The sequence below is a fragment of the Serinus canaria genome, chromosome 1A (assembly GCF_022539315.1).
Source record: "Serinus canaria isolate serCan28SL12 chromosome 1A, serCan2020, whole genome shotgun sequence".
Lineage (NCBI taxonomy): Eukaryota > Metazoa > Chordata > Aves > Passeriformes > Fringillidae > Serinus > Serinus canaria.
This window is the reverse complement of record NC_066314.1, coordinates 68481619-68505203: the sequence shown is the minus strand read 5'-3', so window position 1 is coordinate 68505203 and position 23585 is coordinate 68481619. Positions and strand designations below refer to the sequence as shown.

Below are 23585 nucleotides of genomic sequence, written 5' to 3'. Positions count from 1 at the left end.
CTCTGGGGAAGGAATGGGGGATATGTATGACTGGAGCTACTGTGATTTTTTTTTGTCTGTTGGTATCAATAGACTGCAGAATCTCTTTCCTTACAGCAGTTAAAACTACACTAAGAACTGGAAAACTGCAGGTAGTACAATCCATGATATTGATATGTCTGTATTGAGAAAGGATCAACAGGCCCCATCATTGTTAGAAAACAAATCAGCCAGTGAACTTGGTTTTGTTGGCAGGGTTTAAGCAAAAGGTGGTTGACAGCTGGCCAGATTTAGAGGACCAGATACTTGATTTGGGATGGTTGAAGGGTGGCTTCAAACCTTCTCATTTTCTCTCATACAAAAGACAAGTCCCACCCTTACAACTGCACCTGCTGGTAAAAAATGGCACCCAATCAGCCCAAGGCCCTGAATTTATCTGTGTGAGCTGCCAGGTCTCCTTGTGCTCTTTGGCACTGCCTGGGGACTTCCCAGGTGACAAAGGTTTGCTCACTCACTGGTGGAGTGGGTTTGCTGGAGTGGCTTTGTGCTGTGTTTAACATATTTACACATCATGGTCTGGAGTTGAACACATTTACACACCATGGTCTGGAGTTGAACACATTTATTTACACATCATGGTCTGGAGTTGAACACATTTACACACCATGGTCTGGAGTTGAACATATTTATTTACACACCATGGTCTGGAGTTGAACACATTTACACACCATGGTCTGGAATTGAACATATTTATTTACACACCATGGTCTGGAGTTGAACACATTTATTTATTTACACATCTGCCTTGCTTTCTTGGCAAGCCCATGGTGTGGTGTGCAGTCCTCGTGAAGCCTCCTTGTTTCCTCTGACCTAGCACTGGAGAACAGAACTTTTTCCTTCCAGTGTCACTGGTGGGCTTTCTCCTGTCCCTCCAGGATGATCTCCAAAGCTGACAGTGCCATCCCTCCACCCCCTCGGGCCCCTGCCCCCGTGCCCCCAGGGACCATCACCCAGGTGGACGTGCGGAGCCGCGTGGCAGCCTGGTCGGCGTGGGCCTCGGAGCAGGGGGACTGTGAGTATTCCTGGGGCTGTGCCACGCACAGGGGGGCCTGGAGTGGATTTTCATGGTGCTTGCTAGCAACAGAAGAGGTTTGGAAAGGCCACATTCACAATGGCAGAAGTGGTTGAGCAAGGTCTGCCTTTGCTGCGAGCAGATTTTCCCAGTCGAGTTTGAGATGCCCCAAGCCAGTGCTGCCTGATCTGGGGACAAAGATCTGTCATAATCTGATTTGTCATTTCCTTGCATTTAGCCATTTTCTGGATCCCTGTTCAGAGCTGCTTTTGCTTGTGCTGGGTGAGGGCTCCAGATTTTGATCTGGGCTTTTTTCTGAAGGTGGGAACAGTAACACAGCAATCTAATGATGCTCTCCCCAGTAGTAGGGCCAGATATTTTGGACAACTAAAAAGTATATTCATGCATAAGAGGTGACTTGATATCATCATTATTTATTTATATTATATTTATTTTTATAATGGCTACTTTGGCTAATTAGTTTGTTGGGTTTTTTGTTTTTATTTTAAACCTTAACTAGGAAATGCTGTAACTTTACCATTCCTTAATGGGTCAGGATTTTTCTGTTCGATGGTTGTTTGTGGTTTTTTTAGAGCAAAGACACAGAGGATTTTGTTTTACATCCCTAAGGGATGCAAAAACATTTCAATCAAATTTCTTGAAAAATAAAAGTTCTTTAGAAATAATAAAGTTCCTCCTATAAAACAGACTGAAAAGCTTAAGATGAAGCCTCTTTTAGCTTCTTTCTTGGGTTATTTTAAAAATAGATATTAAGAACATTAAAAACCTTGGATTCCTTAGTTTTTGTTTTATTAAATTGTATCTGTATCACTTAACAAAGCACACAACTATGCAATGAAAACAGCTACAAATTTGCAGGGAAATCTGAAATGTCAAGAATTATTTAATCTATGTACCTGCATACATGTTTTGAGTAAAGGCTGTCACATCAGGAAAGTTTTATTAGTTTGGTGTCTTGTTGGAGCAGTTGTGGATCTGAGTTCCTGCAGTTCCTTTTGCTCCACTCAGGTGGATCTTTTCTAAAATGTGTTTACTGAAATCCCACCTGCTCACAAATGCAGGGCAGTACTAGGTGTGGCTTAAAAATGCAAAACTTACAATTCCTCAAAAAATTCACCCTTGTTATTTTCAAAAAGAGTCACTGACTCTGGGTGTTGTTGTTTGGAAATATCAGTTCTATCACATCATTCCCTCATTTTTTCTGGCATTCCTTTTTGCTGATAACTTTTTACATAATTGTCTTAAAAGCCCCTGCACTCTTTCTTGCTTGCTTCTGCTGGAGTAGCTTTCAGCATATTTTGCCAAATGGGAAGATTCCTAATTGTGTTGTATTTATAACCTGCCACTTTGAATTAATTATTTTTTAAATTTAAAATACTCCTGCAGTTAACTTCATTTATGCAGTAAAGTAGACTGAAAGCACATCCAGAAGCTTTGTGAGCCTGGACAGGACGAGGCATTAAGATGCAAAATTTTCAGTTTGTGTGGAGTCCTTGCAAAGGGAAGGCAGAGTTTTGTCCATCTTTTTCTTACAGTAGTGTAATTTAAGGCTTAAACTGTATAGAAATTGTTAAATACCAATATCCTAATCCCACATTTATGCATGTCTCATTCTCTTCTCCCCTCTTTGCAGATGAAAAGCACAGACAATACCACGAGCAGGAGGAAACAGCAGAGATGATAGCAGCCAGGATTGACAGAGATGTTGTAAGTGAGCAGCCACAAATGAGGCTGCTTCTTGTCTGTGAGATTTTGCAGCTCTCCTTTGTGGGAAAACTCTTCTCCACGTGGGAAATGCAGTTCTGGAGAAAAGCTTTCCAAGCAGCCTCTGCTTGTTGTGCTAGATATAAAATGAACTGGTGGCAGTTTATTTCCTTAATACTCTTTTTCAAAGAGGAAGAAAAACACACTGAATGCTGATGACTGTGAAGAGCTGGAAATATAAATTGTAATTTTTTAGGTAGACTGACTTCAACAAACTATGTAAGGATAAAAAATTCCATCCATTTAGCAGGACTTGGATATGTGTAACACCTGGAAAATGAACATGGTCATTCCTGAACACAGGTGGACCCTTTTTATTTATAACTTCAAGCATTCCTGCATATAAGGAACAATACTGGGCATGTTCCATGGTACATGCTGGATCAAATATTGCCCCTTCTGTCATTTGTAACTTTCTCCTTCTCCACTCTGCTGTTGCCCTCAGCAACACCAGAGGGTCCTGAGAAAAGCATGTTGGGTCCTGCTGGATTGGTGTCTTTGTGTTTTCCCCTGGGCTTCATTCATTCTTCTCCAGTTACTCTTTGAAATCCATTCTTCAAAGAGCACTTCTCCACAAACAGCTTAATTTGTAGAGAGCTTCACCAAGCAGCTTAATACTCAGTACAAGAAGAGATTATGAAGTTATAATCTTTATGAAAATGCTGTCCGTTCAAATAATTTCATTTTTTTCTGTGCTCTCAGCAAAAATGCAATGTGGAAATAAATTGTGTAATTGCAATCTGAGATGAGCTATCTTGTACACATAATTAAAAAACTTCCAGCAGGCCTACGTTTTAAAAAAAAATAAAATTTAAAATACTTTTCAGGTATTTAAAAACTGTATTTAAAAATTTAGGAACACAAGGAATCTAAATGTGGAATATTCCAGCATGGACTTTGTTCTAAGGAAGTTGTTGGTGTCTGGGAATCTGACATTTTAATTTCTGGGGTATTTCTGCTATAGATTCTGTAGAGAAAAAGTTACTTTTCTTTTCTCCCACAGCAAATTCTGAACCATATTTTGGATGACATAGAGTATTTTGTCACCAAACTGCAAAAAGCTGCTGAAGCATTTGCTGAACTTTCAAAGAGGAAGAAAACTAAAAAAAGTAAAAAGAAAGGACCTGGAGGTAAGAGTTCATGCTGCACACAGTTCTGTTTCTCTCAGGACCATTGAAGGAGCTAGGAAATGTCTTTTTGTGTGGCTTTTCTTAGTCAGTGTAGCAATTTTCTCTCAATTTGATCACAAAGGTTCCTGTGCAGGGTATGCTTAGAGGGAAATCTATGAAAATTAATTGCTTGAAATCAGTGGGGAATGACTAATTAGAGATGTGATGACAGAATAAGCTCCTGCCTTAGTTCTATATTTACAAAATGCTGTAAGATGGTGAATTTACTATGTATTTTGTTGCTTACTACATTTGGAATACTTATGGAAGCTGTACACATATAAATGGGTGTGTAAAAATCTCATTTTTTCACCAGAGGGTGTTCTTACTCTCCGTGCAAAGCCACCTCCCCCAGATGAATTTGTTGACTGCTTCCAAAAATTCAAGCATGGCTTCAATCTCCTGGTAAGTGATAGCAGCCAGTCTGAGATGTGAGACCAGACCAGGGCTGGCCACCTCTGGGCTAGCTTGGCCTCTGGGCTTTGGGATGCTGCTGCTCAGGTTCTCTACACAATGACTGGATGAGCATATTTGGTGTTCAGCATCATTGGTTTTTTTCCTTTCCTGGTTCTTTCAAGCCTTTGACTTGGGAAATTTGATTTTGAGTCATGGAAGGATTCCTAGGAAGGTCTGTGGGGCCTCACAGCTCTGTTGGGTGTTTGCCAGCATCACCAGCTGTGCCCTTATTTTGATTTTACTCAGCCATGCCCACCAGACTGGCTGTGCTCGTTGCCATCATTACCCAGGACCTCCTGGCCTCAGAACGTTCCAGCCAACAAATTTCTGGTTTTTTATGGGTTCTCAATAAGCAGAGATGATAACTCAAGAGCCTTCTGCTGGCATCTCCTCCTCTGCAAGGGGGAGTCTCCTCTTCAAGGGAGGCAGCATGTGGGACAGCATTTGCTGTCCCTTCCCATTGCTGTGCCAGGGGGGAAAGCTGCTCTTGAATTCACTGAGTCAAACCAGCTCCTTCCTTCCTCCTGGGGGATGAATTCTGATTGCAGGGCTGTAGGAAATATTTAGACATGTTAAAAATATCTTTAAAAAAAAAATAAAAATAAAGCTGCATCAAGTGTTTTGGTTCTGACCTTAAGGGATTGCTGTTTTGAGGGAGGAGGAGTATCCTGGAACATGCTTGTCCATCTCAGGAAAAGATGAATTGCCCAGGGTTTTTTTTAATTATTTTTGCTACATTCTGCATGAAATTAGTTTTTTACTCAAGAACAATCTGTGCATCTTTGAATCTTTCTCTTCTGTGCAGAAAAAGTCACAGCTCTTGTTTTGATGCTCAGCACCCTGGGACTTGGTTCTGGTGTTGCTTTTGAGGAGTTGTGCTGTGACAGTGCTTAAACAATTCTTTAATTCAGCATCTTTGCAGGAGCAACAAAAGCCTGAATTTTGTGCTTTGTGTCAGGCAAGGAGAACTGTATAAAATAAAGAATCTGGTTTAAAAAGAAAAGGAGTAGCTAGAAGAATAAAATCTTCAAGTAGAATGGAAATTGTTTCAAAACCTCACACTGGAAGCTTCTAGAAATGCCTGCCATCTGTCAAAGATCTTTAGATAGACTGGGACTGGGTTGTTATGACTGAGGAACAATATTTAGGAAGTGATTAGAAGCAAAATCCTCCTCCTTTCTTCATTTGGAAGGACAGTTGGATATAAAAGCAGAACAAGGGCAGCCAAAAGCAGTTTGAGAACAGATGGCAAGATGCAACAGAAACTACTACAACTCTTTAAAGCTCATTTGGGTTTCTAATTTCTGGAGCCCACCAAGCCAATGGGTGATCAGTAGACAAAAGAAATTCTCCAAGTTCTATCAGTGAATGAATTTTTTGAGAGTTTGGGGGTTTTAGAATATTTTTTTTATGGTGGTGTTTGGTCATAGGTTGGATTTGATGATCTCAGAGGTTTTAAAATAGAAGTATTTTATTATAACAGATAAAGTGTTAGATGCAATTCACTATTGATAGATGTGATAGTCATGGACTGACAAGGAAAAAAAATCCCATATATAAAACAAATCAGAACAAAATATTGATGTAATAGAGATTCCTGGGAGACAGACATCTGTGTTCAGTGTGATCAACCAAGCAAATGATAAAAGGCATCAGGGAAAAATAGACAACAGCACATTAACAACATGCCATTATGTGACCTGGCCTGATATTTTTGGCAGTCTAGCAAAATTGAAGAAGGTCCAGGGTGAACAGGAATGCTTGAAGGAATTACTTCAGCCTGGAAAAGACCAGATTCAGGAATAAGTAATAAGGCTGTCAATGGTTATGAGCATTGCTAGAAAAATTGAGCTGAGAAGGACAATTTAGTTTTATTTGGAGAGTTTGCAGAATACTAATGAAAGTAAAAGGTGTCAGATTTCCAAAGGAGATGCCTCTTCACAAAACATGTCATTTGGTGGTGGGACTTCTTGTTTTGCACAATAGGTGCTAAAATATGCATGGAGTCAGGAGCAATGGGAGGGATGAGCCCTTGCACTCAGTGGGTGTTGCAGGCCAAGCAGGCTTAGGGGACCAGGGCCATTCTTATGTGAAGTATTTATTGTCTTAACAGTGAAATGTTTCTTAAAATGTACTATTTGTTGGATTCTTACAGGCCAAGTTGAAGTTCCACATCCAAAATCCTAGTGCAGCTGATCTGGTCCATTTTCTCTTTAGCCCACTACATATGGTGAGGTTTTACAGTTTTCTCAGTGTTTCCCTTCAGAACTCTTGTATTTCTATGCTCTGCAACCTCTTCAGTGATAACAAGATTGAAATGTGGTGTCCTTGGACAATAAGGAGAAATGTTTATGTCTCAGGATGAGGTTTTGTATAGAAAACCATTCTTATAATTTTCTGCATATTTTCCCTGCTATGAAATGTATTTATTTAAATAATCTATAACCTCATGTTACACTTTGCCATTATAATCTTTAATTAGCAATAAAAAAATTGAGGTTGTCTACATGATGCAGGAGGAGAGTTGGAACCATATTTAATGGAAGTATGTGTGCCTTTGACCAGTAAAGCAAAAATAGCATTGCTCAGAGTGGGTCTGAACAAAAAAGGGGTGGTGACCAGAGCAACAGCTCTCCAGCAATAAATAGTTTATTTAATTTATGTGACATCAAGACACGTTGTTAGATTCTCAGAGGGGTTTTTACCTCTGGGGGATGTTTTTATGAGTAATGACTCTTTCCTAGCAGCTCTGTAGGTAACACAAATTCACAGCCACCTCCTTAATGACAACGTGTGTGTTCCTGGCATGATTTTAATCCTTGGATTTAGGTGGTGCAGACAACAGGAGGGCCAGAGCTTGCCAGCACCGTGCTCAGCCCCCTGCTGACAAAAGACACCATCGACTTCCTGAGATACACCGTCACCAGCGAGGAGGGGCAGCTCTGGATGTCCCTGGGTGACTCATGGACCAAAGCCAGGTGAGAAAAAACCTTCAGGTTTTAGAGAATCTTCAGGTCTTTTAGAATTTTCTCTAAAATTTTTGGAATTTTTTTCTAATTTTTTAAAATTTTCTCTAAATTTTTTGGAATTTTTTTTCTAATTTTTTAGAATTTTCTCTAAATTTTCTTTAAGAGTTTATCGATATGGTCTTAAAAAGGTTATCCAGCCCCCAATGAATTCAATATTACTTTGTTACTCTGTTCTTTGAGGGTTGTGGAAAGGAACCCTCTAGCTTTGCTGAGATTTGGGATCTCAAGGAGAGACAAAATGCAGATAATTTTTTTTTGTTTGTTTGTTTGTTTTTGGTTTTGTTTTTGTTTTTTGTCAGTGGTATTCAGAACCTCTTGACATAATCTTCTGGAGTATCTTTTTCTGAACTGTCTCTTGCATGTTTCCAATTGTCTTTCACCGTTATTTTTCCCAGCCCATCTATCTGGACTTCATTAAAAAACAATTTGAAGATGCAATAAAGAGTGATAAAATATTAAATAACAGCTACAAATGTCTGTTTTCAATCTCCAATAATTATTTAAAGTTAAAAATTTGAAATGCCTTTACTTCTTTAAAAAGCGTCATAATGCTATAAAAATGTTCGTAATTATTATAAAAAATATTAATTGACAGAACTGTGCCACATGTGCATACCTTATGCACTGCATTTAATGGATTTATCTTAGCTGAAAGTTAACCTCTTTATTTGAAGAAATAAAAGTTAATTTCTTATTTGTTGGGTTCAAAGTAATCCTGTAGTTTGAAATTCAGTGACTTGAACATGCAAAAGAAGAATCTTAAATTAACAAGGTGCATTTTGACTGTAATCTGTGGTAGATGAGTACATTTGATGATGATGAAGTATGCAATCACTTGGGCTGGAAATGCAGCGTGCTTTTTTGTGTCTTTTCATCCTTGCTCTTAAATTTCAAATTGGAACACAAATGCCTACCAGATGGATTTTGTTTTTATTCATTATTTTATTAATTATTTAGTTGATTGAAATCTGTAGAGTGTAAGGAAGGCTGCAGGGGAGGAGTGGAAATGGCCTCATAGCATTGGAGCAGGGAAAATGGATCTCTGGGAAAACAATGGGCTCCTAGTCTTGGGAACTACTGCATTTGTTTAGTCCATCCTGAAAAAAGGGGAATGGAAAGAGAAATGGCTGGTGCTTCTAGTGAAGAATGAAGCACTTAATGTAGTTGGCTGATCTGTGCAGATTAGAATTGGTGGTGAGATTGATCTCAGCATCCAGAGGAGCCCTGGGGTGGGATGTAGCAGCAGAGGGGAATGATAAAATCAGGGATTACTGACCCAAACCTAACAGGCTGGGAACTGCTGCCTGCTCCTGTGACTGGCAGCATTTGTTCCTTGATTTTGGGCAGTGTCAGCACGAGCCTGTTAGCAGACTGTGATGTACATTCCTGTTTCTGCTCCCAGTGTGGAGACACAGCAGTTTCTATTGTGGGACAGAGTGTTAAGTTTGTATTGTGGGACTGAGTGTTAAGTGTATATTGTGGGACTGAGTGTTATGTGTAGTGCAAGGGCAGAGCAGGACAGCATTAATTTAGGTGTTTGGTATTACAACAGAGAATGCTGGTGGAAATCTGAAAAGTAGCACAGGATTTTATAAAGATCAATCTGGACCATAAAACAGCAAATGTGATGATATTCTTGTGTCCTGGAGCATGTAGAGTTGGGTGGGGGTTATGTCTGTAAATTTATTGTTTGTTTTTTTGGTTTTGGTATAACTAGGCCCCCTGGGTTTCCATGCTTTCAGGTTTTTTTACAAAGCTGGCTGTTTCTCTGCATTCTTCTGTTGGTGCTCTCACACAAATAGAGCATTGCAATATTTCCCCCACATCTCACCATTAAAACAAGCCCTAGATTTGTTTTGATTGGTTCTTCTATAACCCATCTTTGCTATAAGGCAGAAGTTTGCTGTGGTTTAGCACTGATGTGTCCTTACAGAAGGAGCAAACTCCTTCTGCAGGGAGCATAGCTGAGGTCAATAAATGTGTTCTGCTGATTCTCTCTGCTGCAGCATGATTCTGCCTCTGTTGTAATCCCAGCCTCTCCTCTATGCTAACAAAAATTCTGAAGCATTTCCATTTCTATGAACTGAACCTTATTAAACCAGCATTTGTGTGGCCCTTGACACAGATTTCTGATGTGCCTTTCCCACAGAGCTGAATGGCCAAAAGACCATTTTATCCCCCCGTACGTGCCCCGTTTCAGGAATGGTTGGGAGCCTCCTTTGCTGAACTTCATGGGAGCTCCAAAGGAGCAGGAGCTCAACCATTTGGCTGAGTCTGTGGCAAACGTGGCAGAGCAACAGAGGAAGCAGGAGATGAAAAGACTCTCCAGTGAGGTAAGTTACTGCAGAAGAGTTCTGTTAATTAGCTCATTAACACCAGCCCCTTCCTTCCTAAGGACAAGGGGCATTCCTGGAGTAACCACAGTGGAAGCTCCCCACACTTATAGGAAGTTATAGGAAACCAAACACCTGCTCAGGCACCAAAAATGCAATTAGGAAAATAGAAGGTGTTTTGCCTGCTGCTCTCCTTGAGCCTCAGCTGGGGGGACAATCCAAGCCCCCAAGGTTCAGCTTGATGAGCTCTGCTATCAGATCCCATTGATTTTGGGCATAAATACTTTGGGCAATTGTCACAGACACATTTTCTGAAAAATCCTTTCACTAGGATCTTCTCTCCTGAGAATCTGGGAAGCTTCAGCTTCTCCATGTTTTGTTGCTTTGGAATGTGATTTGGAGAATTGTTTACCCAGCATGTGAAATTGGTTTTACTTGATGACCAATGACAGCCAGCTGTGTCAAGACTGTGAGCACTCACAAGATTTTTTATTCATTCCATTCTTTTCCTTTCTAGCCTTCTGATGTCTCCTTGCTCTTTCTTTTGTATAGTTTAATATATAATTTTCTTTTAATATAATATATATCATAAAATAATAAATCAGCCTTCTGAAACATGGAGTCAGATTGTCACCTCTTCCCTTGTCGGGGTTGCCTGCAAATTCCACAGGCAGTGTTTGAACCAAAGTGCTGTCAATCACAGACACACTATCCAAAGGAAAGGAACCACCCTATTTGGTGGAATTTTGGACTTAAACTGCTTCCTCATAAACGTGGATTTATCATTCCTTTCATTGATCTATTGATACTTTCACTGTATTGCTTATAAATATTTCGAGGTGCTGTCAGGGCAATACCATGTCAGGGAGATTAGGCCAACTTCAAAAAACCCCTGCTGATTAGGAAAATGATTGTATGTAGAATTTTCCCAAACTTTTCTTCAAAGAAATGTCACAAATTTAGCAAAAGTTAGGTTATTCTCTTTAAAGAGTGGAAATATGCATCACCATCTAAAACCCTTAGAGAAACCAGGGTGCATTTTCTGACCAACTTTACAGCCAGCCCCTTGTTTCTCAACCAAAATTCTATCCCTTCCTCTTCAATAGAATTTATCAGAAAATGAACTTTGATTTTGGTGAAAATTTTAAGAATATATGTGGATTTTGATGCTTTTTAATTAACAAAAAAGAGGGCATTGCCTTTTGAAGTATGCAAAAAATATTCCTTTTGGAAGGTTCTGTCTTTTGCTGGGAGGACACAAGATTTAATTTAATTTTTTATTTTATTCTTCTATTCTGGTTTAGCTTAAATTTAGGGTTAGGTAATCCAATATACCCTTTTAGCATTCATGAGATGGAAGTACACCTAAGAACTTCTTGGGTTCACTTAGGAGTCTTTTCTATCTTGGAGAATTATTATTGACTGTTATGGGATGTTGTTTTCTTGCAGATCAATTCTCTAATTTGAGATAGCAAAACCTCCCCAACAAAAACTTCCCAGTTACATTAAAACTTTGTTTTTATGAAAATTTCTATTAGTCAATTAAAAAAAAAAAAAGGTCTACTCAGTTATAGAGACAAAAAAATAAATTGGTAAAAACCCTGCCAAGCAAAGGAGGGATAACATGATAGATATTTGATTACTTAAAGCACTGTTTGGCTTTATGCCTAACAAGATACACAAGAATAAATGTGACAAAAAGTAAGTTTTACCAGTGATTAATTTTGAGAAGAAAAGCATTTAGTGAAGTTAATGGGCACAGTAAAATGAAATGTAGCTTTTATCATTGTTATCACCCCCCAAAAAAGTGTTAGTTCGTGTTTTAAAGAATATTCTAGTTCTATGGGCAGTTCTGTGGGGTTCAATTTATTTTATTAATTGCTTTTCATAAACCCTCAGTGCCCTAAGAAAGGGTCTCTGGGTGTCACAACACCTGGAGGTAGAGATTAGGTGAGTAACTTTTCTGAAGCCACATAATCAGGGACAAGAAAAAATAAGCCAAAAGCACAAAGAAGGCAGGAGAAAACTAAAAAACCCACAACAACCCAGGTTTAAAGGTCTGGCAAATTCTGGTGAATCTCAGCCAGTCTAACTTGTGCAGCTGGTTGGTACAAGGAAAGGATATAAAATTAGCTATTTCAATATCATAATTCTCACAAATGCCCTGTTAAGCTTGGTCTTGCTTTTGGAAATGGTGATTAAGATCATTCTTGCCTAGAAGGGGAGTGTCAATGCTGAATTTAAGATGGTTTTTTTGTTAAAAAAAAAAAAAAAGAATTTCCTAAACCCTTGAATGTTCTTACATACATGCTTGTGATAAAGTATGATTATTTTGTTATATGTTCTTACATAAATGCTTGTGATATTGTATGATTATTTAGTTATATGTTCTTACATATATGCTTGTGATAAAGTATGATTATTTTGGTATATGTTCTTACATATATGCTTGTGATAAAGTATGATTATTTTGTTACATGTTCTTACATATATGCTTGTGATAAAGTATGATTATTTTGTTATATGTTCTTACATATATGCTTGTGATAAAGCATGATTATTTTGTTATATGTTCTTACATATATGCTTGTGATAAAGTATGATTATTTTGTTATATGTTCTTACATAATGCTTGTGATATTGTATGATTATTTTGTTATATGTTCTTACATATATACTTGTGATAAAGTATGATTATTTTGTTATATGTTCTTACATACATGCTTGTGATAAAGTATGATTATTTTCCCAAGTTAAAAACCATAATGATATTAACTGTCACTCATTCTTGCATTTCTTCATGGACTATAGCCATATTCAGTGAGGGTGTGACATGAATGAGCTCTTGCAATAGAGTGATGATTTTCCTTCATGCCTTCCACACACTTACTGCTGGCTGGCCTAGAGCTTTGTGGCTTGAGTTGTACACCCAGAGCAGATTTTCTGTGCTGGGTACTTTAAAACACCTCAGCCATTGTTTATAAGTTGTGTTGCTGTGGTGATAGCTGGGAGATGACACAGCCCTCACCCCAGAGATCTGTTTTTCTACAGAACATCCCCTACAATATTAATGCAGTGGCACGACTCGGGATGGAAATTCTTTTATTCTCATCCTTTTGATCTCTGCATTTACCTACTTGAAACGCAGAAGTTATTAACTTTTCATGGCAGAACTGTGAGCACCTGAGGATGGGGGTGTGGTGTTTGCTGGGTACCCAGAATGAAGGAGGAAATGATTGAATCTGACTCCACGTTCTTAGAAGGCTAATTTATTATTTTATGATATTATATTATATTATATTAAAGAATGCTATACTAAAGAATACTAAAGAATAGAGAAAGGATACAGACAGAAGGCTTAACAAGAATGATAATGAAAACTCTTTCCAGAGTCCCAGCAGAGCCTGGCTGTGATTGGTCATTGAGTTAAAACAATTCACATGAAACCAATCAAACAATGACCAGTTGGTAAACAATGTCCAAATACATTCCAAGGCAGCAAAACACAGGAGAAGCCATCAGATCATTACTGTTTTCATTTTACTCTGAGGCTTCTCAGCTTCCCAGGAGAAGAAATCCTGGTGAAGAGGTTTTTTCAGAAGATAGGATGGTGACATGAGGGAATGCTGCCAGGGCCCCTGGTGGGGTGGATGGAGCTCAGGGGAGGATGGCACTAATCCACCCTCTTTTTGTTCCCTTTTTGTCTTGCAGCCTCCCGGCGTTCCCGACTACCCCCCGGCGGATGGGTATGCATTCAGTAACACGGTGTACAAGAGAGGGCCTCTGCTGGACCAGGGGGCAGCTGTGGCTGCCTTTAAGCAAACTGTTAGCCGACATGTAGATAGGTAACCCTGCCCACTGGTGCTGTGGAAAACTGTCCCCACTTCTTGCTCTTGGGGTGGCGGGGTCTGTGACTGCCTCTGGTCGTGGCGCTGTGTCTGCTGGGGAAGAGATTCTGTTTAGCAGTGCTTTTCCTTACCTAAAGTGTGTCATTTGGACTCTTTTTGTATCATTTCTATGAGGTATCCTGGTTATCTGTGATGTTAAATTGCTGCTTTTGTCAAAAATGATGCAGTGGAGTTCCAACTCAATTGCAAGCACAGAATCCACCCACTTTGGTTCAAATTTTAGTTCTGATTTGTTTCATGTTTAAATGCACTCTTTGCTCTTTTCAGAATTACAAAGAATGACAAGTCTGCTCTGAGATTCACCTGTCCTTGTTTTGACTGATTGTTTGATTTTCTTAGCTGCTCACTTAGTTCTCCATCATCTCCTGCTTTTTTGTTTTCTGGGCTGGTATATAAATACCCACTTTCAAAACAGTGACACCTTGTCTCTTCCATCCTCTTTCAAATGTTACAGAAAATGCTCTGAAATGTTTGCATAGCAAACAGTGTCTTTTTGCACATCCTCTTTCACCCCTTCATTTTATCCTAAAAGTGAATAACCTGACAAGACGATAGGCAGTGATCCTTGGCCTTGTCTCTGGGGAGAGTTTATACCAGCACAGACTGTGGAGGCACATCAGTAAAGAAGCATTGGAATTGCTCTCCTGTACCAAAACATATTCCATACATACTATATGAAAAGCATTTTGTCTTATGAGCCATGGAAGATGTTTAAGCTAAATTTTGGGGATCAACTTGCTGGTGAAAGCATCCTCAATATAACCCTTTTGATGAAAACCCTTTCAGAATCCCTAGTTTTGAGCCATGTGCTAAAAGATCCTGTTTTTATTTGCATGCAAGCCAATCCCCATGTGGTGTGCAGGTTAAAGACACAATTAATTTCTCTGAACTTTGGATTTATTCTTCATGGCAACAGCAGCAGAGTTGTCATCTCTTAATTGTTTTCTCAAACTTGATTGCCTGTTGCATTCTTGTCTGGGGACCATTTATTTTGAAATCTCGATGATCTGCTCTCTAAATTCCTTTCTCTTACCTGTTATTTGGTAAGACCTGCTTTGTCCTTCCAGAGTAGGAATATTCCATGCAAAGGGTTTTGCCTCCACTCCAGTTTTAGAGACAGAGTCTTACTGCATTGAGCTCTTGATGAAATCAGGGTGTCTGGAGCAGAAGGAGTTATCCAAGCCTCCTTTGTGGCAGTAAAGAGAAGTGGAAGTTTTTTAAGAAGCATTTCATGAAAGGTGAAATTAGTCTTTTGGAAAGCTGTGGAATGAGAGCTGCTGTAGTGGTGTCTGCTTCTCACCACTGATGTAAGACATCCCTCCCCTGGGTGATGCAAATAAAGTGTCAGAGTCTTAGACTTTCAGGGATATTAGGTATTTCAGGAACTCTGGTGCCACAAGAGCGATGAATCATTTTCAGTAAGTTTTGTGCTGTTTCAAAGCAGCAGTTGGCTGTGGAGTTTGGCTTTCACTGTCATGTGAAGAAAAGCTCTGAAAGTCTGTGCAACCCTCTAGGCTCTTGAGCAGGGTACAGTGAAGAGCTGAGGCCTCCAGAAATTATGGAATATCTGCTAGGCAGTGAGAAGCACAGAGGAGGATGATGGAGGGAAGTGATCAGAATATTTGTGCCCAGAGTTAACTGGCTCATTAGGCTGGGCTTGAAGAATTAGGGTCTCTTCAGAAGCATTCATGCATTGTCTGGCTCATGTTCTGGGCATGTTGCACAGTCCAGTAAAACTAAAATGTGGACATTTATAAAAGTTCTTCCTGAGTTACATTTTTGAACTAATCAGGATAGTTAAGTGTGGACAAAATAGGAAGACACCATAATGGAATATAATATTGTAATGATTTTGTAAAGGCTGCCTGTAAGTAAAAGTACTGCCAGAGCTGCATTAGTCTCATCTCTGAGGAAGAAAAACAATATTATGTTAATTTTAGGGGGGTAGCAGGAAAAATTGGTATTACTCAGACATTGTTCAGCCTTGTAACAGGTATTCTGCAGGCTGGGGGTCATCCCCTGCTTTTCCCTCTCTCCTTAAATACTGCGAGTGTTTTCTCTTTCTTTCAAAATAATCTTTCAATCTAAATATGATTTTCCTTGGTTCTGCTCTTCAAGTCAAGTGAGACAGTTCTCCACAGCCATGCAGTAGCCAGGTAGCTGCTGGATTGCTCAGGCACACCTGGAACCCAGAGTTACACAGCAGCAGCAGCAGCAGCAGGAGGAGCAACCACCCATGCTCACATCCCCAGGCTGTGACCTTGTACCCAACATTTCAAGCCATGGATTGCTTCATGTTTTAATTAACTCTTTGGATTATTTCTTTATTTATTTATTTATTTGTCTGTTCCTGTGGGTTTTTTTGTTTGTTTTTTTGTTTGATTACTTTACTGTTCAGTGTGGGTTTATGTTGTTGTTGTTATTTGCAGCAAGTGTATAAAATTACTGGGCTGTGGAAGTGTATAAAGTCTATAAAGTTACTGGAGGGATTTCTGGACCTGTTTGGAATGGGCCAGGGACTTCTTTCTCAGTTGAAAAAGTGTTATGTCAAAGAAAGCAGTAGCTCCATAACCAAAGGCACTCTGGACAGGTTTTCCTCATGGAAACAGAGATACAGAGCTTACTGTGATGTGCCTTGTTCTACAATGAATCCCGTGTGTAAGAAGTTATTTCTCTTAATTGATAAAGTAACTTGAAGTTGTTGAAGTTAATGGTATCTTGTGGTCAGTTCAGAAAACTGATCTACAATAGGTGAACATTTTTTAGAGTTTAACTCCATTAGTATTGATGGCAACAATTTATTCATCTATCATGTATTTGAAACAATCTGTGGTGAACACTAGAAATACAATTTCATACAAAGCCCCAGCTATCAGTTATATCCTAAGTATAGTCATTTGTTTACATGGCAAATGATTGTTTAACCTTCTGTAGGTAAACAAACTAACTATAGAGTACATGTTTATTTTGAAACAATAGCACCTGCTAATCTAGGTTGTTATCACACATCTTGCAAGCAGTGAGCTAATAAAGATTAGCAGTTCTTGAGGTCTCTGTATTTCAGCCACCTCTTCTTTTTGTTTATTTGTATTTATTTTTTTTTTGGCACTTAAATCAGTATATAATGAATAGGTAGTCCTGCAGCAGCACCATATTATGGTTGAGGGTTTTGTTTCAAAAAACGTTTTGCAAGTTATTCAAAGAGGACATTTTGTGTATTTAGTTGTTTGACTGTCTCACTGAACAACAGCCTGATCTTTGCTTTGCAGAAACTATGAAGCACACAATAAAGCACAGAGCAAGAAATATGCCAAATGCAAGTACGAATTCGTGGCAAGAAACAACAGTGAGCTTTCTGTCATGAAAGAGGAGATTGTGGAGGTAATTTTGTTTGCAAAGACAACACACACATTTCTGGTGCTACTCAAAGCTGAGGGTGCCTTTCCTGTGGACAGTGTGGCTTTCCTTAATGTTTGCTTCAATGTGTTTGACCTGTCTGCCTCAGTATGGAAAGTTCAGTAAATTTGTTTTGCATTGATTTTGCTGACTTGGGAAGGGTGCTGTGGAGATCCGTGCTCAAAATACATTTGTGTGTTCCTTCCACCTTCTCCAGAGCTGCTTTCAAATATTGAGTCGTGTTTAAATAACTATCTGTGTGCACATGGAGTATAGAGAAGGATTGTTCTTTCCAAGAGGATGTGGCACCAGAAAAGTGAGATACATTTGGAAGGGAGGGAGCAACAAAGTGAGCAAATGCTGAGTGTGAGGATGTGGGGCAGGCAGGCAGACTCCTGACTGCTCCAGGCCATCCTGATCCCCATTCCCTGCTCACTAAGTGTTGTATCTCCAAATTTGTGCTCCCCCAGAGCTGCCTTTACTTGGATGGTTAGTAATTATTTATTCCTTTTGCCAACAGCATGTGGGTTGTAGAGATGGCAGCATCTCTGTGCAAGAATTTGGGTTTTGTTCCACTGTCTGATCCAGCACATTCCTGAGTTTTACAGAGCTCCATTCCACACTTATATATTCTTTCTTGAGGGCCCCACTTTGAAAAGTGCAGTAGAACCATGTGGAATTAAGGATGGTGGGAATCAGGGAAGATCCAGGGGTTTCTCAGGGACACATCTGTGCAAGATCTGTTGGCAGACACTGAAGCTGGCAAAGCCGTGGTTTTGTTTTGAAATGATTCACAGCCTAAGCACTGCCAGGAGGAAAGTCAGAAAAGACATGTAATTAATTTACCAAATCATTTCAGATTCTGGACGACAGAAAGCAGTGGTGGAAGGTTCAGAACAAAAGTGGCAGCACAGGCTTTGTGCCAAACAACATTTTGGACCCTCTGAGGAACACAGAAGGTGGTCAGGGATGGCCAGAGCCTGCCTACACCCGCACCATCCAGGTACTGCCCATCCTGGGGGGAAATTTCCTCTGGAAGTGTCAGTGTGTGCATAAAAAATTTGCATTTCTTTTAGAAGATTGGTGTGGGGAGTCTTTGCTTCTTTCTTGACAGGGTTGGGATTAAATGTGTGAGATGGTATTTCTTGTTTAGACTCAGATGTTTATAGTTCCTATCTAAATCTAGTTCTTATCTACAGCACTTTAACAAGTTATAAATGGAGCCCTATCTCTCTCTCTCCAAGGCCTTTTAGGGATAAACTGTCCAATTAAGAAATGACATCTGAATTATTTCCACTTTTAACCCAATGACCAACCACTCATTCCTGCAATGGGGACTTTTTTATCCAATTACACAAAACCACCCAAACTCATGGAGAAGAAGGAGAAGAAGGAAAATAGGAAGGTGAAGAAAAAGGACCAGCCTCCACCCTAGAACCTCCATCTTGCTTTGTATATATTGCTGCATTCTAAACCCTTAAATTTTTCCTCCCTGTGGTATCACACACTTCCATTCAAACTCCACCCCCCTAATCCCAGTGTTATCCCTTAATTTTGGGAGCCTTCTCCATGGCCCCAAGTCAAATGCAGTGCTCTCCTGGGGGTCACTGTCTGTCAGCACAGAAAGTCTAAAATTCTCAATATCCAGAGTTCCAACAGTGATGTGTGTATTTCACAGAGGATACAGTTGATAGAGATACTGCAATAAAGTTTTACCTCAGGTTTTTGGGGTTTTTTTTTGCCTGCTTATTTGCTTAGAGGTGGTAACTTCAGTCCTAGTGCCTGTCTATGCATTTATTTTAATTGCAAATATCCTTTGTGAATTGATAGCTGTTGATGCCAAAGAAGGAGTTTGAATTATTTAAGGTAGGGTCATCTTTGTTTTTCCTAGAAGAGTGAGCTCCAGCTTTTCCTTTTATTTTCTGTCTTTGTGTGTCTCTAGCCCACTCCTGAATTTATTTAATTATTGTAATTTTGGAGTCATAAAAAGGAGGTATATTTGCTTTTGAATTCACAAAGCAGGTATTTTTAAATTACTATGTCTGTGCATCAATAGCACTCTATTATCCTGATCTCATTTAATTTTCTTTCTTTCATGTAGAGTTGTGGAACTAATAATTTTGTTGTTGTTATTTCTTTTATATGTTGAACAGAATTAGAGAGAATTACTTAAAAAAAATACTTACATCAGCACAATTATCCACCCAAGTAAGGATACACAGGACAAAGTTGTAATATGAATTTTTAGACAAAATTTAAGGGGGTTAGAGGCTGCTAAAAGAAGTTTTTCTATTTTCTAAGACCTCTTTCTTTCCCCTCTTTTTTTTCTAATGATCTTGAAAGTTTAGGCAAACAAGTTTGAATTAGGAAGAAATTCCAGGCCTGCCTCTAAATCAGACTTTTAAACCAAACTTCTGTTGAAGCTTGAAGTTTAATAATTTAATCTAATATTAATTCATTGTCTCTTCACCTCCCAGCTGATGACTGAAAACCAAGAAATACCACAATGTGTTGCAAAATAATGCAGTAGACCTGCCTTGATCTTGGTGGGCTTGACTCAGACCATTTCTGAGCTTTGCTGTCCCAAACTGTTTGCCTGTGACATCTTGGCTCATTCTGCACTGGTTGTGGATTTGCCTGTCTGTGAAGTGAAGCATGCATCTAGAGTGCTTTTCAAATCCTCATTTAAAGATCTGGCTTGGTTTTCCTTTTTTCCTGTGCACGTTATTTTGTGTGTTTGGATTTGTCACCAAGTCCTGAGCAGGCTGAGCACAGTTTTGAGTAGAGGTTCTCACATTATTCTTCTGTAATGCACTGCAGGGTTTGAAGTTCTCTGTTTGAAATGATGACAAGACATGGCATAAAATAAAATGATCATTTCCACAAAGCATTCTCCATGGACCTATGAAAATTAGGGTCAGGGAACATGGTTTAAGATAAGTTTGTTACTTTGGCAGGTTATTCTGCAGCTTGGTCATTTTCAAATGTGAGCTCGAAATACTGTGAAATTATTTATGAATGTAATGAATTGCACAGGATAAATGAAGCCTTTACCAAGACATTTCAGTAATGCTGTATAAACCTGGTGGTGATTATTATAATTTCAGCACTCTCATTTGTCTGTTTTCCTGTGATGGACACATTTGGGAAGTGTTTGCATAACTCCATTTATTTTCACAACTGCACTATGAGACTTTGCTGCTGTTTCTGTTTTCTGAGACATTGCTGCTGTAATTATTAAACCAGTTCAGAGAGAACTGATTTAATAATTAAATAAATCAATGACTTGCCCAAAGTCAGACAGGAGAACTTGTGGCTAGATCAGGAAATCAGAGTGGTTCCTATCAGCACTTTTGCCAGACCCTGGACAGGAGCAGTGCCTGGTGCTGTGCAACTTTTGCTGCTCTCCCAAGTCATTTTCAGCTTTCAAAAAGCTGCTTTCACAGTGGCCTGGCTGCTGTGGCCAGCTGCAGATAAGTGTCATGAGCCAGGGCAGTGTCTTCCTTTACAGACTAATAACCACCAGTGCACTGCTCACCAAAGGGTGCTCAGAGATTGTTAGGAAGAATTAAGGGTTCCATTGAAAAAGAGGATTTTTTTCTCTTGATTGTGCTGCAGACACCCTTTCTCTGAGAGATGGATACCTCATTATCACAATTACCCTCAGAGCTGTAAAGGTTTTTTTTTTTTTTGCTCTCACTCTGTCCCCCTGCCTAGTGACCTCTAAGGCCACACATTACTTTAAATCCTGATTTTTCACTCAATTCCTTTCAGGATCCAGGTCCCAAAAAGTCACTTGAGAGCACTGAGGTGATACTTGCAGGACACTGCCAGCAATATCCCAGTTATTTCATTATCTTTGTGAGTCAGAGGATGTAACACTGTCTTCTGGTCAGTTGAATTAGTTCCAGGAAAAAGTAATTTGCTTGCTTGGTACCCTTGTACTTTTAGGAGAGAATTTTGCTGAATTCTTCTATTTTCTGCTATTTTTAATTCTTGTTCATCAGAGTTTTCTGGGATGTTGCTCCATTAATCTGTTTATTTTATTGTGAGCCATCACTGGTGTTTCCCTATCCCATTATATATGAACATAAAGGGTTTCCCAAGCACTCTGATTTCTTATTTTGTAAAAGTATTGCTGGTGAACCTATGAAATAATACATTATAATATTTCCTATTTTGTGTGCATTTTATTGACTTTGTTTTAACACTCTTGAAAATGAAGTTTGAAGAACATAATTAGGATAGACTTGTGTATCTTGGTGGGTGTGTTAATTAATCTCCTGACACCCTTTTGGAGGTGAGACAATTATATTATCAGTGATGTGTACAAAATCCTTAGGCTGAGAGTAAATGTTTAATAAGGTGCAGGTTTTGGTTTTTTTAAGAATTAGGGACTAATCCTAGCTAATAGCAATTTGAATAAGTAAATTCTATCTAAATTTCCTGTCAATTCAGTAAAATCACAAATGTGGAATGCCCTGCAAAGAGCAGCTTGGGGACTTTAATGGGATTTTAGTAGGCAGCTGTTTGCATTACAGCTGAAACCACCAAATAAACTCTGGCAAAAGACCCTGCTTGAAATTTTCTCTTCCAGTCCTGGGTACCTCACTGGCCCTTTTGGCTGCAGATGAGTGGTTGGTTCTCTCTTGTCCCTTCAGTGGAGTCCCAGGACAGGATCCAAACCACAGTTCTGCTGACAAAACTGAGGCTGAATGCTCTGCAGCCCTCTTGGTGGGCTGGTGTCACTGTGCAAACAGGAATGTGGCACTGAAACCTTCAGAAAGAGAGCAAACTGAAAGCTCTGTGTCTGTGTTCACTTACTGAGAACATTTCCCACTGGTTTTGCTTGTTTCCAATGCCTCTTTGTCTGTTTTTCCCATCGTTTGAATATGTATATTCCCATTTTTTATTACCTAAATATATTTGAAAATACATTGTTCCCACTCTTTTACTCTGATCAGGAATTAGGGTTGGAACCATTAGCATTTTTACTCAAACTTAGTATTTTGTTTCCATTAAAAATAGATTGAATCATACCAAATCTTGTTTTTTCACCAGATGCAGCCTGTAGCGTGTTGAAAACAGCTTTGGGACTTATTTTTTTCCCTGTAAAATCAAAGATTTTTCTGGCAAGAAATAAGAAAACAAAATTTAGTCCCAGTAAGCTTTTATGATATATCCAGATTTTTAATGAGTGTGTGTGTACCATCACCATTCCAAGCATTTGGAAAACCATTTAAACCAAGTTTAAAGCACTTTGTTCCAATTTACAGGAATTGAGGTGATCAGAGGGGTGAAACACCTCTCCTGTGAGGAAAGGTGAGAGAGCTGGGATCATTCAGCTCTGGGGAGACTCCAAAGAGAGCAGGAGAGGGACGTTGACAAGGGCAGGGAGCGACAGAAGAGGGGATAAGGGCTGTAATTTTAACGAGGACAGGTTTAGGTTGGATATTGGGAAGAAATTCTTTACTGTGAGGGTGGTGAGGCCCTAGCACAGGGATGTTTTGGATGCCCCATCCCTGGAAGGGTTCAAGGCCAGGTTGGATGGGTGTTGGAGCAATCTGGGATAGTGGAAGGTGTCCCTGTCCATGGCAGGGGGGTGGAATGAGATGGAGCCATCAGGTCCCTCCCAACCCAAGCCCTTCTGTGAGCAGCACCTTCATCTCATTTGCTGAGCTGGACAACATTTCTTTAGCTAGAAAAATTAAGCACTTTTTTCATACCTGCTGTGACTTAACTCTTATTTTTCTCCAGTTACAAGAGTTCTTTACATTCCCCTCACAATCTTTAACCCTTTGGCACTCTTTTCCTTGCCTTTTGTTTTCTATTAAGCCTGTTTCTGTCTGGCTAGGTGCTCTGAAAAGAGCTGATTGCTTATATGGCATCACATGTGAATGTTTTGTAGCCAGCACTCTGTTCCCTATTCAAAAAAAGAATATTAGAATATTCTTATTCTTACATGCTGTTAAAACTTTTAGTTTCCTAGTGATTAAGAAGAGGTAATTACTAAGACTGATGTTTCTTTAGTTTAAATTGCTAATGTGTATGAAATTTCAGGAGTGATTTGTGAGACAGTTACTTTTCACCTTTCTAACAATACTATTTGATGTGATTTGCTCCATTTTCCTCACAGCAATTACTGGGAGAGCTTTCAGAGGTAACTGAATTACTCTTCTGATATTGAATCTCAAAATTTCCACTTTTGGACTCTGTAGTCACCAAATTCCATAGTGCATGCTTCTTTTTATAGCAAGGAACAATTCTTTTTTATAGGGATGAATGTGTGGATGTCCTCAAAAGATCTAAAGTTAAAAAAAGAAGCATTAAATGGGATTCAAATATATAATTGGATTTTGGGCACTGCTTAGCAAAATGCAAAGTGTATTTTAATGTGGTTGCATTTGTAAATTTAGAGTTTGAGTGACGCTTCCAGATTAATTTTTGTTTTCACTGCA

At 39.2% G+C, this 23585-nt stretch overlaps 1 protein-coding gene across 4 annotated transcripts in view; it reads left to right on the top strand.

The window, feature by feature from the left end:
• Positions 1–23585, top strand: part of EPS8 (epidermal growth factor receptor pathway substrate 8) — a 130121-nt gene that overhangs the window by 94021 nt on the left and 12515 nt on the right. For 3 of the 4 annotated variants that reach the window (XM_009095155.4, XM_018919827.3, XM_018919826.3), the window contains exons 9-18: positions 915–1051; positions 2706–2779; positions 3840–3966; positions 4322–4410; positions 6617–6691; positions 7291–7439; positions 9640–9823; positions 13535–13668; positions 17001–17112; positions 17987–18130. In XM_009095155.4, the coding sequence (XP_009093403.1) occupies positions 915–1051; positions 2706–2779; positions 3840–3966; positions 4322–4410; positions 6617–6691; positions 7291–7439; positions 9640–9823; positions 13535–13668; positions 17001–17112; positions 17987–18130 (1225 nt within the window). The remainder of the gene's footprint in view (positions 1–914; positions 1052–2705; positions 2780–3839; positions 3967–4321; positions 4411–6616; positions 6692–7290; positions 7440–9639; positions 9824–13534; positions 13669–17000; positions 17113–17986; positions 18131–23585) is intronic. The other variant, XM_018919828.3, reaches the window with a different exon arrangement.